Below are 14482 nucleotides of genomic sequence, written 5' to 3' on the forward strand. Positions count from 1 at the left end.
GCGTTGACTTGAAAGTGCACTTGAAGGACAGCAGTGGCCTGGTGGACCTGTGAACTGATGGCTGGAAAGGCTCCTTGGCAGCTGGCATGAAACAGCCTGGAGCCAAGTCTGCTTTCCTGCTGAGCCTAAGCTGATGTTTGGAGGCCAGCCAGGAGCAGTGCCAGAGTAAGACCGAGCAACTTGTGTTGCAGGCTCTGCTCTGTCACCTCGTGGACTGGTGGCTGGTGCTGAGACCCAGGTGCACGCAGACAGCACGGACTTGGGGAAGGGCTGGAGCTGGCAGGTCTCCTGGGATTCACTGGGCGCTGGGGGGTGAGGGTGTGAGCTGGGTTGAAAACTGGCCTGGAGCATGGTGGTTAGTGGCAAAGAGTCTAGTTGGAGGCCAGTCGCTAGTGGTGTACCCCAGGGGTCAATACTGAGTCCAGCCCTGTTGGGAAGCGGCTTTTCTGGAAAGGAGCTGGGGGTCCTGTTGGGCAGGAAGCTGAATGTGAGCCAGCAACGTGCCATTGCTGCAAAGAAGGTGAATGGTCTCCTGGGCTCTGCCAGTCGAGTCATCTTCATTAATGATCCAGATGGTGGGGCAGGGCACCCTCAGCAGGTGATACCAAACCGGGAGGAGTGGCTGATACTCCAGAGGGTCATGCTGTTATCCAGAGGGACCTGGATGGGCTGGTGGGAACCTGCTGAAGTTCTCCCCAGCAAAGAGCCATGTGAAGTCCTGCCTGAGGGGAGGGACAGCCCCAGGCACCGATACAGGCTGGGGGTCACCCAGCTGGGAAGCAGCTTGGCTGAAAAGGACCTGAGGGTCTTAGCGGACACCAAGCTGGACCTAAACCACAAAGAAGAGTAATGGTGTCCTGGGCTGCATTAGGCAAAATACTGCCAGGAGGTGGAGGGAGGGGACCTTTCCCCGCTGCTCAGCGATGGTGGGGCCACCCCTGGAGTGCTGTGCCCTGTGCTGGGCTCCCCCGCACAAGAGGGGCAGGGAGCTGTGGGGAGACCCCAGTGAAGGACCACAAAGGTGGATGAGGGACTGGAGGGGGGAGCGAAGAAGAGGGAACCAGGCTTTTCCCAGTGGCAGCCCGTGCCAGGACCAGAGGCCACGGGCACAAAGTGGGTCGCAGCAGGTTCCCCCTGGACATCGGGGGATGCGTTTTCACTGTGGGGGTGACCGAGCAGTGGCATGGGCTGCGCAGGGCGGCCGCAGCAGCAGGTACCAGCAACTGCCTGGACAGGGTCCCGGGGCAGGGTCCGGGGCAGGGTCCGGGGCAGGGTTTGGGGCAGGGTTTGGGGCAGGGTCCTGGGGCAGGGTTTGGGGCAGGGTCCCGGGGCAGGGTTTGGGGCAGGGTTTGGGGCAGGGTCCCGGGGCAGGGTTTGGGGCAGGGTCCGGGGCAGGGTCCGGGGCAGGGTTTGGGGCAGGGTTTGGGGCAGGGTCCCGGGGCAGGGTCCGGGGCAGGGTCCGGGGCAGGGTCCGGGGCAGGATTTGGGGCAGGGTCCCGGGGCAGGGTCCCGGGGCAGGGTTTGGGGCAGGGTCCCGGGGCAGGGTCCCGGGGCAGGGTCCCGGGGCAGGGTTTGGGGCAGGGTTTGGGGCAGGGTTTGGGGCAGGGTCCCGGGGCAGGGTTTGGGGCAGGGTCCCGGGGCAGGGTTTGGGGCAGGGTTTGGGGCAGGGTCCCGGGGCAGGGTCCGGGGCAGGGTCCGGGGCAGGGTCCGGAGCAGGGTCCGGGGCAGGGTCCGGGGCAGGGTTTGGGGCAGGGTCCCGGGGCAGGGTCCGGGGCAGGGTTTGGGGCAGGGTTTGGGGCAGGGTTTGGGGCAGGGTCCCGGGGCAGGGTCCCGGGGCAGGGTTTGGGGCAGGGTTTGGGGCAGGGTTTGGGGCAGGGTTTGGGGCAGGGTTTGGGGCAGGGTCCCGGGGCAGGGTTTGGGGCAGGGTTTGGGGCAGGGTTTGGGGCAGGGTTTGGGGCAGGGTTTGGGGCAGGGTTTGGGGCAGGGTCCCGGGGCAGGGTTTGGGGCAGGGTCCCGGGGCAAGGTCCCGGGGCAGGGTTTGGGGCAGGGTTTGGGGCAGGGTCCCGGGGCAGGGTCCCGGGGCAGGGTTTGGGGCAGGGTTTGGGGCAGGGTCCCGGGGCAGGGTTTGGGGCAGGGTTTGGGGCAGGGTCCCGGGGCAGGGTTTGGGGCAGGGTCCTCGGCCGCCGGCGGCGGGCAGCCGTGCTGGGGCGGAGGGCTCGGATCGGCCTCGCCGCCGGCATCCCGTGGCCGGTGGGGCTCCCTCCTGCCCCCGCCCCCCCCCCCCCCCGGGCCGTGGCACAGGGAGGCGAGTGGCAGAGGGCGGCGAGGGGCTGCGGCAGGGGACGGTGGGGTGCGGGGGGACGGGGCTGGGCGGGGGGCGGGGGCGGGGCCTGCGACAGGCTGCGAGGGGGCGGCGGGGTGCGACGAAGCCGGGATGGGGACGGGAGGAGGCTGGGTGGGTGGCGGGATGGGGAGGGTTTGGGTCACCTGCCCGTGGGCTGAGGGGGAGTGGGGGGGCCAGGTGGGTGAGCGGCGGGGGGCGGGGGCGGGATGGCCAGGCCTCCGCGCCGCCAGGGGGCGCTGCGCGGCGGGCAACGGGGCGGCGGCGAGTGGGGGCCTCGCGCGGCGGCGCCGTTTCCGGGTTGGCTGCGCGGCGCTCGGGGCCGGGCCAGGGTGCAGCCGCCGCCGCCGCCGGCACCGGGCCCGGGCCTCGGCACGCTCCGCGCGGGCCCCGCGCCCGCCGCCCCCGGGCTGGCCCCGCCCCGCCTCGCTCCGGCCTGGCCCTGCCGCCGCCCGCCGTCGCCCTCCTGCGCGCCGCGCCCCGCCTCGCCGGCCTCCCGCGCCGGCCCCGCGCCCTCCTCCTCCTCCTGCAGCCGCCGCCCGGCGCCGCCATGCCCGGCCCGGCCGCCGGCAGCCGGGCGCGGGTGTACGCCGAGGTGAACAGCCTGAGGAGCCGCGAGTACTGGGACTACGAGGCGCACGTCCCGAGCTGGGGGTAAAGCGCCCCGCGGGGACCCCCCCCCTCCTCGGGCCGCCGGCAGTCCCGCACCCTCCCGCGGGCCTTAGCCCTCGGGGCGGGTTCCCAGTCCCCCGTCGTGTGTCCGTGTCCCGTCCCCCGCCGTGTTGGGGCGTCCCGGGGGGGCTGCGGGGGGGCTGGGAGAGGCCCCCTCCCCCATCCCCGGCCTGCTGCCCTGTCAGTTATCCTCTACCCCCCCTTTCGGTGCCTGCAGCAATCAGGACGACTACCAGCTGGTCCGCAAGCTCGGGCGAGGGAAGTACAGCGAGGTCTTTGAGGCCATCAACATCACCAACAACGAGAGGGTTGTCGTGAAGATCCTCAAGGTGAGTGTCCCGTTGATGGTGATGGCGCTGCCGGTGGCGGGAAGCGAGGGGAAGAGGGTTGGGTTGGCCGGGCCAAAGGACTGTGCCGTCTCCTCCCTCATCCCAGAACTCGTGTTTTCCCATTAAGGACATCGAGATGGTGGGTTTGGAAATGGATTCGGTGTCCCGTGTGCTGTAGTGATGTTTTGATGTCGCCACCTCTTCTGTCCAGCACAGCTCTGGGCTGAGACCTCCTCTGGAGGAGGAGAGCCATGAGTTCTGCCATTTGAATAGCATTGCATGTGCTGCCGGCGTTTAGTAAATCGTATCTGGCAATGCCTGTCCAAAACAGCCCAGGCACTGCCGTGTCAATAGGGACGTGAAGCCTGGAGGGGGGAATCCTTCTCTTAACCTCCAGGCAGCTGGCATATGGCCTTTTCAGAGCCAGGCTGTGGGGTGCTCAGCAGTCAAAAAAGCAGGCAAAATTTTATATTCTGTCCTTTAGAGGATCTGACATGCAAAAGAACTTCACCACAGGCAGGCCAAAAACAGCATGGAAACTTGAGGAGACCGAAAGAGGCCATCTGAAGTTTGTCAGCATCAGTAACCCGTATTCTGATGTGTTGGCCTTAGTGGGGTCAGCATGTGGGGAGCTTTGTGCGACAGTAATGGGTTGGAGTTTGGGATGGCTGAAAGCATGGGTTAGCCACTGCAGGGCACACCTCACTGTGCTCAGCACTGAAGCAGCAGGCTCGTGGTGAGCTGTGGTAACTGTCCTAGCAGCAATCTGTGTTGCTGATCTGGGGGTGTTAAAAACAGAAATGGAAGGTTAGAGTTGGGGTGCTTTTGGTTTCAGCTTGGCTGACACTTGTGGCTGTCACTTGTTGAACCAGCAACACTTGTCACTCGTTCCCCAGGGGCACATGGAAGCCAGCGTCTGACCATGGGTATTCCAGAGAATTTGGACACACGTTGGTTTGCAGCGTGCAGGGGAGTTTGAGCTTAATCTGCCCTTGCAGCCACTAAGACTAGCACAGCAGCTACCTAGGACACGAGTCTCTCTGCAGGGCTGTAGCCTTAAGGCATTTGCCAGATTGCTCCAATAGTGTGGCTGGTTGTCTCTGCTGATATCCTCACTCGCTCACTGTGCCTGTTTCCTTGGGATCTTCTTTGGCTTCTGAGAGAACTTGTTATGGTTTGTCCAGCACCGCTCCGAGGCAAGGTACGACCTCCTGTCTGCCTCTGGGAGGAAGTACGCATACCCGTGCTTTGGCTGTGGTAAAGGTGGTGGCCAGGTGAGCTGTTTGGGAGAGCACCTGTGGCTGAGCCTGACATCAGGGCAGAGTGCTGAAGCTCACTCGTCCTCACAGAGCTGAGTTCCGCTGGCATGCTGTTTGGGCTGCCTCCTCCTTTGGATGCTAACGTGGTTTTGAGTTTTGTTTTTTTAAGCAGGGGCAGGCAGGAGTTTCTGCTATGAGTGAGTAGTCAAAGGTAGCCAGTGCAAAGCAGGCTTTTGAGGTGAGATGGCTTGTGGCTTGGCTGGGGGAAATGCGCTTCTGCATGCTGCTGTGGACCCCCTGATGGTGTCTTCGGGACTGCTGTGGTTTGCTGAGATCCTAGGCCTTGTCCCATGCAGAAATGCACAATGAGGCTTAGAAGAGACTGCAGGGAAAGTAGTCGGAAATTTTCTTCCTTTACTCTTTCCAGCCTAAAGAGCCTCCCCTGGAGCAATGCTCCTATCCCTGTGGCAGCTGAGCTCTGTCATGTCTAGGGAGCCTGTCAGCATTGGGCTGTGAGTCAGCTGGCAAGAGTCATCTGAGGGCGGCTGGGTGCTCCTTCTCCTTGGGGCCTGAATGTGTTGCCTTAATGCCCTGCGAGCAGGGGACCGGATTGTCCCAGATTTGAAGTGGATGGTATTGCTACCAGTTCCCCTGGCTCTCCCCCCCCTTGCATTAGCATGCAGACAGCATTCCTGTGAGTGAGCAAGGAAAAGCAGAAAGTCCAGATAAATAAAGATGAACTTTCTTCTCACTGGAAAGTGGGTCAGTGAAAAGTGAGTTTCAGAGCACCGTGTTGTGTGCGTTATGAAAACACATGAAGTGTGGCAATAACATCACTCTGATCTGTGGAAAGTGCCTCTGGTTTCCTGTAGCTAGACTCAAACTTAATTGCAATCATAATTGCATGTATCTACAGTGGAGCCTTAGCAAAGAGGCTGGGTGTCTCTGTTCCTGCTGATTCAGGCTGGATCCTGTGAGGTGGGGAATGCAACCGAAAGTTTTCACGTTTTTGTGTGGCTGTAGGGTTGGGACAAAGGGGAAGACTGTTGCTGTTGCTGGGCAATGGATTGCTCCTTTCTCTTTAACGTTTTTGGAGAGGACAATTTATGTTACATGTTAGAGTGATTTTTATCAAGAGTCACTGTTTTAATATCTATGGCTCATGGGAGGTGACTGATGTGTCTTCCCAGCCTTGCTCTTTGAAGCAGCTTATCCTTACTGAGCTCAAGTTGGTGTGTAGCAAGTACTTCTGCCGCCTTTTTTTTCCTCCTCTTCTTTGGTGCTGTGCTACCTGAACATCTTGTACCCGCCTCCAGAGAGGTCAGGAAATTTTATCACCCCTTCTCTGATGCAGAACTGAGCCACAGAGATTTCCTGTGTGACTTTGGGCAAGTCCCTTAGCCTCAACAAAGCTGAGACTAGAGCATAGGTCCTAGTCTAGTGCTGCATGAACAAGATAACTGCTCTTCCTCTTCTGGCAGCCACTTGCCTTGTTTAAGTGCCCTATGAAGACTTTAGCACTGGACAAGGCCAGGGAGCTAATGGCTCTGGTATCACAGTGGCCCAGGCGTTTTGGGCTTGCATAAAGCAAGATGCCTCGTTTCCCTGGAGAGTACCCAGTGTTGCCTTTTTCTTTTGCTACCCCAAGTGCAGGACTGGGCATAATCGTACAGGAAAATGGGGTGTGCTCGTGTCGCTAGTTGTGGTCATAACGTGTGTCAGCAGAGGAGCAGAATTAAGGTCACGCAGATGACTATCATTACTGTTCCCTGGGTCAAGTGCCTTTCTTCGCAGTTATGATGCTCTTAATGTCACTTTTCCCAGAAAATTCTGCAGCTCTTCTAAAAAGAGGCAAAAGCAGGTCGCTTCTAGACTTCAGGACATGCTGTGGTAGGACAGTGTGTGCAAAGCAGTGGGGCAGGAGCCCTGGTTTGCCACACAGACGCCCCCTGCCAAGCATCCTCCAAAAGCTTTTATCTTGAGAAGTGAGGCAGAGGGCAACTCCCCACTTTTTCAGCCTGTTTAGGGAGCAAAGGTTCAGCAAAAAAAGCCATGGGGCTGAAGTCACCTTGGTAGGTAGTGGAGGACTCTGCACTGAACTGATCCTTCTACCCCCTCATGGGTAGTAGGTCATGGAGTTAGCCCACAGCTGTGCTCCTGCAGTCCCTAGCTGGTGTAAGAGGTTTCTGTAGGCTTTTTAATGTGGCTGGCCTCGGTACAGCTGTGGGCATGCGTCCTACATGCTAAGGGGCGGGCCAAGCCAGGAAGAGGGAATGTGTGAACACATTCTGTATGTGCTTTTGTGTCTTGCTTAAATGTGACACTAAGGTTTGACTCCCAGGATGAGGTCTGACTTTCCTTGACATGTACAAAGGAAGTTTGAGACTTTGTTTCCAGTGAATCATGTGTTGTCTACATCCAGTGCAGGTATCTAAAGCACACCTCTGCTCTTTCATACCTAGCCACATAGATTTAGAGTTTTGGTGGGCTGCTGAGGTCAGTCTGAAGCCTTTGTGCTGTCTCTGATGAACTTCTCATTTCGCTGCTTCTTCTGCTGCAGCTCCGAAGTGTCTGCCAGTCTCCTTGCGTGCCTGAAAAGTGAATCCTCTGTTCTCGGGTAGCGGTGTTCTTGGGGGATGCGAACAAGCATTGCAAGTTGCCACTGTAAAAGCCAAAGATAAACTCTCCATGTTGCTTGTAACTTCTATGGGAGATTCTTTATGGCAAGAATGCTGCTGTTAAAGTTACCTACAGTTACAGCTGTCAGTGAGCTTCAGTTGTACCACAGTGCCTTTCGCAGCCCGTTCTGTTGTACCGATTACCATCAGAGTGTCCGCTCAAGGTGGAGATTACAGCATCCATATTGTCAGCTCTGTGCAGAGTCCTCTTGCTTTCCTGATGCACGTATGTTTCTATGTACACTCTACTTGCCTGTGGAGCATTAAACCTATCACATAAAGAGACTGTTTTGTCTCCTTGTATAGTTACTGTCTGCATAGGCACAACACGCAGGCGGAGGTTAGGGGAAGAATGCAGTTACAAGGAGAGGGACCAGTGAAATGGAGGTTCTGCAGCAGTGATGAAATAGCCCCTTTCCCCTTTGGTGGCTTTTGTCCCTCTGTGCTGACTCCGTGAACTGGAACTTTCAACCATGTACGTGGTTTCACAAATGCATTCTTGTTTGTTTGGGTTTGTTTTTCCCCTGTTCCCCCTTTTAGGGCTGTGTGAACCCTCCAGAGCTGCAGCTCATAATGGGCACTGCTGCAAGGTCCTGCCAACGTTGAACTCAAATTATCACTCTGGTAGCTAGAGAACCATTTGGGGGAGGTAGCCCTATGGCTCTGGTGAATTTTGTCTCTAAAAGCTTTAAAGCCCACATAGGTCAGCAGCGTGTTCTAGATGGGGGCTGAACTGACTTCTGTGCTAGTGTGCAGAAGGGATTGCACAGGGAAATAGCATTGGATGATGTTGGGCCCTCAGGCTGGAGCTTTTGACTGCATCGGTGACCTTCCATCAAAGCTGTTCAATGCCTGCTCCTGGTAGCTGTCTGCGTCTCTTGCTCCTCCTGCATTTGCATGCACTGAATCAGCTCTCCCTGGCCCACTTCCTCCTCTGGCAGTCTTGAAATGAGCCCTTTTGCAAGAGAGCTGGGTACACAGCTCTTCTCTTTTGAACACCAGTTGCCCACACTGAGCTTGGCACACTTGTCTGCTGGAGTCCAGCCTTGTTCAGAGTTGCGACCAACTGAGATGGTACCAAGTGTCTCGCAGAGGCCTGGAGACGCAGGTGATAACTCTTGTGGTGGTGTTCTAGCGCCGAGGAGCTGGTGAGCTGCGAAACTGTGGCTCCTGCGTGGGGGAGGGTGAGTTACTGCACCTGTCTGTTCGCAGTGGCCTTGGGCAGAGTCTGAAAGAATGATTCTCATCCCTTGTAACGCTGGTGGTGGGGATCGGGGCTTGGTCCTTTTGGCATCTCCCTTTTAGCTGACTGCAGAAGTCTCGATGTGTCATGGGCAGTCCTGAAGCCCCAGGAGGGTTGTTTCGGGATGAGCTGTGAGGGGAGGGAAGGCACTCTGAGGGAAAGAATGGCACTACCCTCAAAACACGTGCTGGTGTCTTCTACCAAACTTAAATAAAAAAACAAAAGTGCTTTAGCAGTTTCAGGGTAGGTTTTTCTCCCCTCTTTTCTAAAATTCAAGAGCAGCTCGGGAAAGTTTGAGTGCCCATAATGGAAGTTGTAAGGTGCAAACAACCAACAGAATATTAACCTAAGTGGGCTCCTTGATTTTGTAGCTCTTGTGAATACGATTATTTGGTTTCCCAGCTGATGTCTGGCAAAATAAGCACTGCTGCTCCGAAGCCAATTTTCCTATTGAGTAATTGGCATCAGGCTTTATAGGCCGATTATTGTGATCCTTTCAATAATACTTGCTAGAGACGAATGAGCTGCTTGTGCTGGCTTTTAAATGTTTAAAGCCTGTCATAAGGATGCTGCTCAAGCCTTTTGCTGGTCCTGGATGTTGTGTGTTGAGATTGCCTAGCTTGTTCACTGGAAGCATCGTGGTGTTTCTGGGCTATTCAGTTTTGGTGAGCAGAGAATAAATCTTTTTCTTTACAGGGTAGTGGAATAAATTCCTTTAGTTTCTCATGGATTTGTATCTTTTGACTGCTAAACCTTCTTCCCCGCTGCGCTAACCCCAGTTCTTTTTCAGAGCACCTGCTGGGCAAAACCCTGCACCTTCGGTGACTCCTTCAGAGCAGTACGTGTGCTTCTCAGCTAGCAGTGCGTGTGCACTGCCTGGCGGTCTGCTTTTGGCTAATGAAAATTATTTTTATGCTTTGGATTTAACTCATATTTCACATGCCTTCCTGGTCATACTTTTCTTTCTCATTGTGGAAGAGTGCAGAGAACTTTGGATAACAAATTTATTTTCTCTTTTCGCTTGAATTCAGGCGGTGGGTCCCCAGGTTGGTGGGGAAGGCTTGAACTGAAGCATCTGATGGAAGAGTGTACTCCCTTTGCTTTAGAAACCAAGCAAAAAAGATGATTAAACAGGCAGCCATTTATTCGTTCAAGACAGGAAGTGATGGTTGCAGCCTTGTATTTAAAAGTTTATTTTAGCAAACAATGTTAATTTTCCCAGCTGGTGTTTGCTGCAGCTGGACTCCTTCCCTGCTTACAAGCTTATATGATTTCATGGAAAATGACTTGAGGATCTGATCTTTTGGTCACGGAGAGGTGTTTTCTTCTGCATGTACCTGACTGCAAAGCAACTACTTATCCCATGTTATTTCTCACTTCTGCAGAGGGCATGCCATCGCTTGATGCTCTGTGATTTTTGGGCAAAGGCAGTTGAGAGAGCAAAGGCCACTGTCATCGCCTCTTCTGCCTGATTTTTGAGTGGATTGAAAGGGCTTGTGGGATCCTTTTGCCTGGTAGGGTGGGAGACCTGCAGCAGAGGGTGGCTGGCTGGGGACAGTCGAGTCAGAGCTGCCAGGTCTAGCAGAGACCATTCTGTGGCTGGAGGTCACCTTGTCCCTCTGCTCTGGGCACTCAGCATAGTGGGCAGCCGTGAGCTGCATGTTTTGTCTCCACTGTCTACAGCCACCTCACTTCCAGTTTGCCTGAGGAAGGAAGCAATTTCCTGGGAAACTGGAAAACTGGCTTGTGCTAGACAGTCCTGTTGTTCTAAGAGTACTGCTGCAGTTGAAGTAATTAAACCCCTCCCAGTGCAGACACAGTTAAACTGAGACATGTCTTTTAGCCTGGTTTCCTATGGAAACGAGCCTTATGCAATCCTGCTGTCTGTCAGACTTTCTCCCCCTCCTCCCCCCCCAGTAGTTTATGCACTGGTTGGCCAATTTCAACCAAATGCAACAGAAGTCTCCAAGCTGTCAAGTTTCTACAGATTTCATGGAAATAAGTGTTTGCATAGAGCAGAGGGACTCTGTTGGAGCCTGTCTCAGAGGGAAAGGCTGCAGTGAGGGTTTGACTCATACTGGTCACTGGAGAATCCCAGCATGGAGGAAAGCTTTGGAATGCCTCTGCTGTGGGAACAAATCAAGTTGGAGTCTCCACCTGTATGAAATGTCACCTTGCAAACACAGGTGGATCACACTTGGGAGCAGTTGATTTTGTCCACTAGGTTCCTGCTCCGTTCCTCTGCTGGAAATCCCCCTCCCAGGGCAGGGGGGCTGAGCCATGTAGGAAACACAACTTGAAATGCTGCTGTTCATAGACTGGTTTAATAAAATAGCCTTGAATGAGTATTGCTAAAAATACTCTGGCTGCAAGGGCTGGTGTTTTAGAAGCCACCCCTGCTGGGAAAGGCAGATGGTTGGAGGCCATAATAGCTTCCGTTCACATTTAATCCATGTGTGTTTGGAGTCAGCATCCTTGGAGAGACAGATCGAGTGATTCTGAGAGACAGTTGTAGCAACCCAGACTTAATCCTGGTCCTTGGAGGATATGCTGCTGACTGCCTGTGGTTTCAGTGGTATGGGGTCTGGGGACAGGAGGGAAGTCAGCAGAGTTTCTCTGGTTGTGAACAGTTAGTTCCAGTTCAGTACTGGCTGCATGCTGGAGTGGTTTGCACCAAGGTGTTTGACTTGCCCGATGCTTGGGCTTGGATTCAGTTACTGGGCAAAACCAGAGCCCTGGTGATGTGCTTTTGGGTAGTAGAGGGCATTTGCAGTTCTGGCTGGAGCAATGGCATGGGACAACATGTGGGTAGGAGGGGGTGTGTGGCTGGGTAGGCTGGTAGGGTGTGTGGGGTGGGGTGGAGGCCAGCAGTTGCCACTGGTTTTTGCCTGCAAATCTGAAATGGGGAAGTACTCTGTTCCCCTGCATTGCTCTCTGAGGAAACTTCCAGGCAACATCTTTTCCTGCAAGATGACGTTACAGCCCATGGCATTTCTCCCTACCTCATCCCTGTTTACCTGTGATGGAACACGCTGTCCTGACCACTGGCTGCAGGCAGGGAGAGTGCTCTGATGATGGGCTGCTTACAGTGTGGAGTAGCGTTACCATGTGTGGATAACCTGGCCTGAGCTCTGTGCTGCTGCGGCTTAGCAGGAAAATGCACAAACAGTGAGTGGCTTGTAACTCTCCCTCTTTCTGAGACAGTATGTGCTGGAGTGTCTTCCCCCAGTGATGTCAGAGATGCTGCTGGTGGTGATTATCTGCAGGCATTTCATTAAAAAATTACCAACTTCCTTTTTCCCCCCCCCCCTTTTTTCCAAAAGTCTCTGATTCTGTCTGCTCATGTCTTTTAATAAGTGTGCTGTGGGTAGGGGTATATTTCTGGTGGAGATCACGCAGGGCATCATTTTGCCATCCTGAAAAAGGTGGAAACATGGAAGTGACTGGAAGACAACATCACCTGCCCCAGTGGGAGTGGTGTTGCTATGGAAGGAGAAAGGGAAATCTCAGAGGGATATCCTCCCCTACTTAGCTGATGCAAAAGGCCCTTGAAATAACTACAGTACTAAGGAAAAGGCATTTCAGAGTGGGCTTGGGGTCCTCTTGGCTGTGTTCAGGCACTGTTTCGGCTCCTCGTCAGGTGCCGGTGTTGCAGTAGAGAGGCTGTGATGCGTATCTCTTGGTAGCCAGGCCATTCAGCGAGTGTCTTCAGGATGGCTGTCACTCAACTCCCTCTTTGAAATTCCTTGGAAAATAGCCTGTGTGTGCATCTGCCTCGCTGGACGAACAGAATAACCGAATCACATCCTCTAATTCCATCTTGGCCTTCTGGTAAGATCAGTGCGTGTGGGCGATGCGAGGGTGGTGTCTGTTCCCATGCTGACATAAATTAAATTAGTCCCTAATGAAGCATCTTCCTTTCAGGTTCAGAAATGTAGCCCTCCCTCACTTCTGCTGATTCCAGCTCCAGCCGTGCCTAGGTACTGCCCCAGGGCTGTTTGACACCCCCTCCCCAGTGACCCCTGCCCTGCGCCGCTCCAGTGCTGGCTGACAGCTGTGGTGGCCTTGCTGCCATTTTCCACAGTGTCTTTACGAGGTGCTGACGCTCCCTGTGCCGGCATTGGTGTTATTTTTGGCACTTTGCTTCAGGCTGAGATTCTCATCTTTTGGCTTGAAAGTCTAGTTCCAGCTTTTTAACTTGGAAGAGGAGAAGGGCAGGATTCGAATCCGAAGGTTTCATCCACCTGAAGAGCCTAGAAAGATGGCATATTTTATCACTTACATAAATGCCATATTTTCCCACTGCATAAAAAGCTTCTGTTCCTTCTCCCATCTGCTCGTACATTCTTGTGAGGGGTCTGAAACCAGGACTTGCCTTGGGTTTGCCTGTAACAGGAGTGTGAGTTGCCCCATCAGCACTCTGCAACCATCACTGGAGTGGGAGGCTGCGGCAGAGGCAAGGCAGTGAGCACGAGCTGTTGAGCTCTTGTGGCTCCTTGTCCTTCACACAGACATCTGATCACATGCGTCACTTTGGTAATAAGGTGCCTCATACCTCATTGCCATTCCCTGTTGCTCCCCTTCTCGCACACCAGACCCCATGCTGGATGGTGAACGTTTCAGAAAGTTACATGTCTGGAGAGGAGTGATTTTCATCATCAAACCTCAGAGGTAGGGCAGCGGCAATGCAAGGTGGCTCTGCAGTGGTCCCGCTGGTGCAGGGGGGATGTCCAGCTCTGCAGTGAAGGGCTGCTAGACTCAGTGACTTGCAGCTGGTGGTGTCCACATCAATCACTAGCCAAGGCTCATTTAAAAAGCCTCACCGCTTAGTTGCTCCAAGCTGCCTTTCCTTTCCAGCAGGCACAGAGCTAGAGTTGTCCCGGGAGTGGATGAGTTACAAAAATGATTGTTCATTTGCATTGAAGTGAACCTGGATCAGTGAGTGTAAAAGCTAACCCAACCTCCAAGCCCCTGCCTTGGGACCAGCTGTTCTTTGTCACTCTCTGCAGGGTGATGTCCAGAGAAAAGCTTACATTGCAAAGTGAGTTCCTGGGATTGCGCAGATTCGAGGAGGAGTCAAAAACTGTTCAGATGTCTGTAGGCTTTAAAAATAATCATGGGATATGGATGCAATGGCATGCAGTGCAGTTGGGTCTGTGCTCTTGAGGTGGTTGCAAAAGACACGTGCACATAGTTAGGCATAGCAGTGTCTGAGCTTACTAGAAGTCTTGGTGTTGGAGACTCTCAGCTGTCGCTTCATTGAATTAAAGTACTCTTTGGGAAATGGGGTGGGATTAAGGACTAAAAAAATGGTTTGTGCTGGTAAACAAAACCTGAGATACGAGCTCCACCGTGCTTGTCCTGTGGCTCTAAATGTATAACATAGAATGAGTGTGTTGAGATTTCTACATTGCAGTCCAAGGTGCTTTTAACCACAGTTACTGGAGTCACAATTATGTTTGTCTAGAGTGGTTTCATTTTCCCCTGGTGAGTGGAAACCTTTCACTGACGAGAGAGAGGTGCTAGTTCATGCAATGTGTCTGTCTCCTCTCTGAAGCTAAAAACGTTCCCTTGTGAGGGTGGGAGCAGAGAGAGGAGGGGAGGTAATGTATTCCAGTCAAAATTGGTGGCAGAAATCAGTGTTAATTTCTGAAAGGACTCTCACTTCTAATTTCTTTTGTCTATTTAAGCCAGTGAAGAAAAAGAAGATAAAACGTGAGGTTAAGATTCTGGAGAATCTACGTGGTGGCACCAACATCATTAACCTGATTGACACTGTCAAGGATCCAGTGGTAGGTGCCTGTGTGTCACATTGTGTGTGGTGGGCTTGCCTCCCCACTGGCTGCAGGCATGGGGCAGGCACCGCCCCGTAACTTCTGCTCTGAGCTTAGGTTAGGTGCTGCCTCTGCCTGTGCCTTCGTGGCAGCCAGGGGTGAGCAGTGTCCAGCTCATTAGGGTCT

General features: G+C 54.3%; 1 protein-coding gene across 3 annotated transcripts in view; it reads left to right on the forward strand.

Moving 5' to 3' along the window:
• The first annotated feature begins 2637 nt into the window (after window positions 1–2637).
• CSNK2A2 (casein kinase 2 alpha 2) overlaps window positions 2638–14482 on the forward strand; it is a 28038-nt gene continuing 16193 nt past the window's right edge. Inside the window, exons 1-3 of one of the 3 annotated variants that reach the window (XM_056360329.1) lie at window positions 2638–2936; window positions 3231–3342; window positions 14213–14314. Coding sequence is in view for 2 of the 3 variants with exons in the window: in XM_056360327.1 (XP_056216302.1) it covers window positions 2892–2995; window positions 3231–3342; window positions 14213–14314 (318 nt within the window). In the remaining variant the exon portion in view is untranslated. Of the gene's footprint in view, window positions 2996–3230; window positions 3343–8219; window positions 8388–14212; window positions 14315–14482 lie in introns of those variants that run through there. The other 2 variants (XM_056360327.1, XM_056360328.1) reach the window with 2 other exon arrangements.

Source organism: Falco biarmicus, chromosome 15 (assembly GCF_023638135.1).
Source record: "Falco biarmicus isolate bFalBia1 chromosome 15, bFalBia1.pri, whole genome shotgun sequence".
NCBI lineage: Eukaryota > Metazoa > Chordata > Aves > Falconiformes > Falconidae > Falco > Falco biarmicus.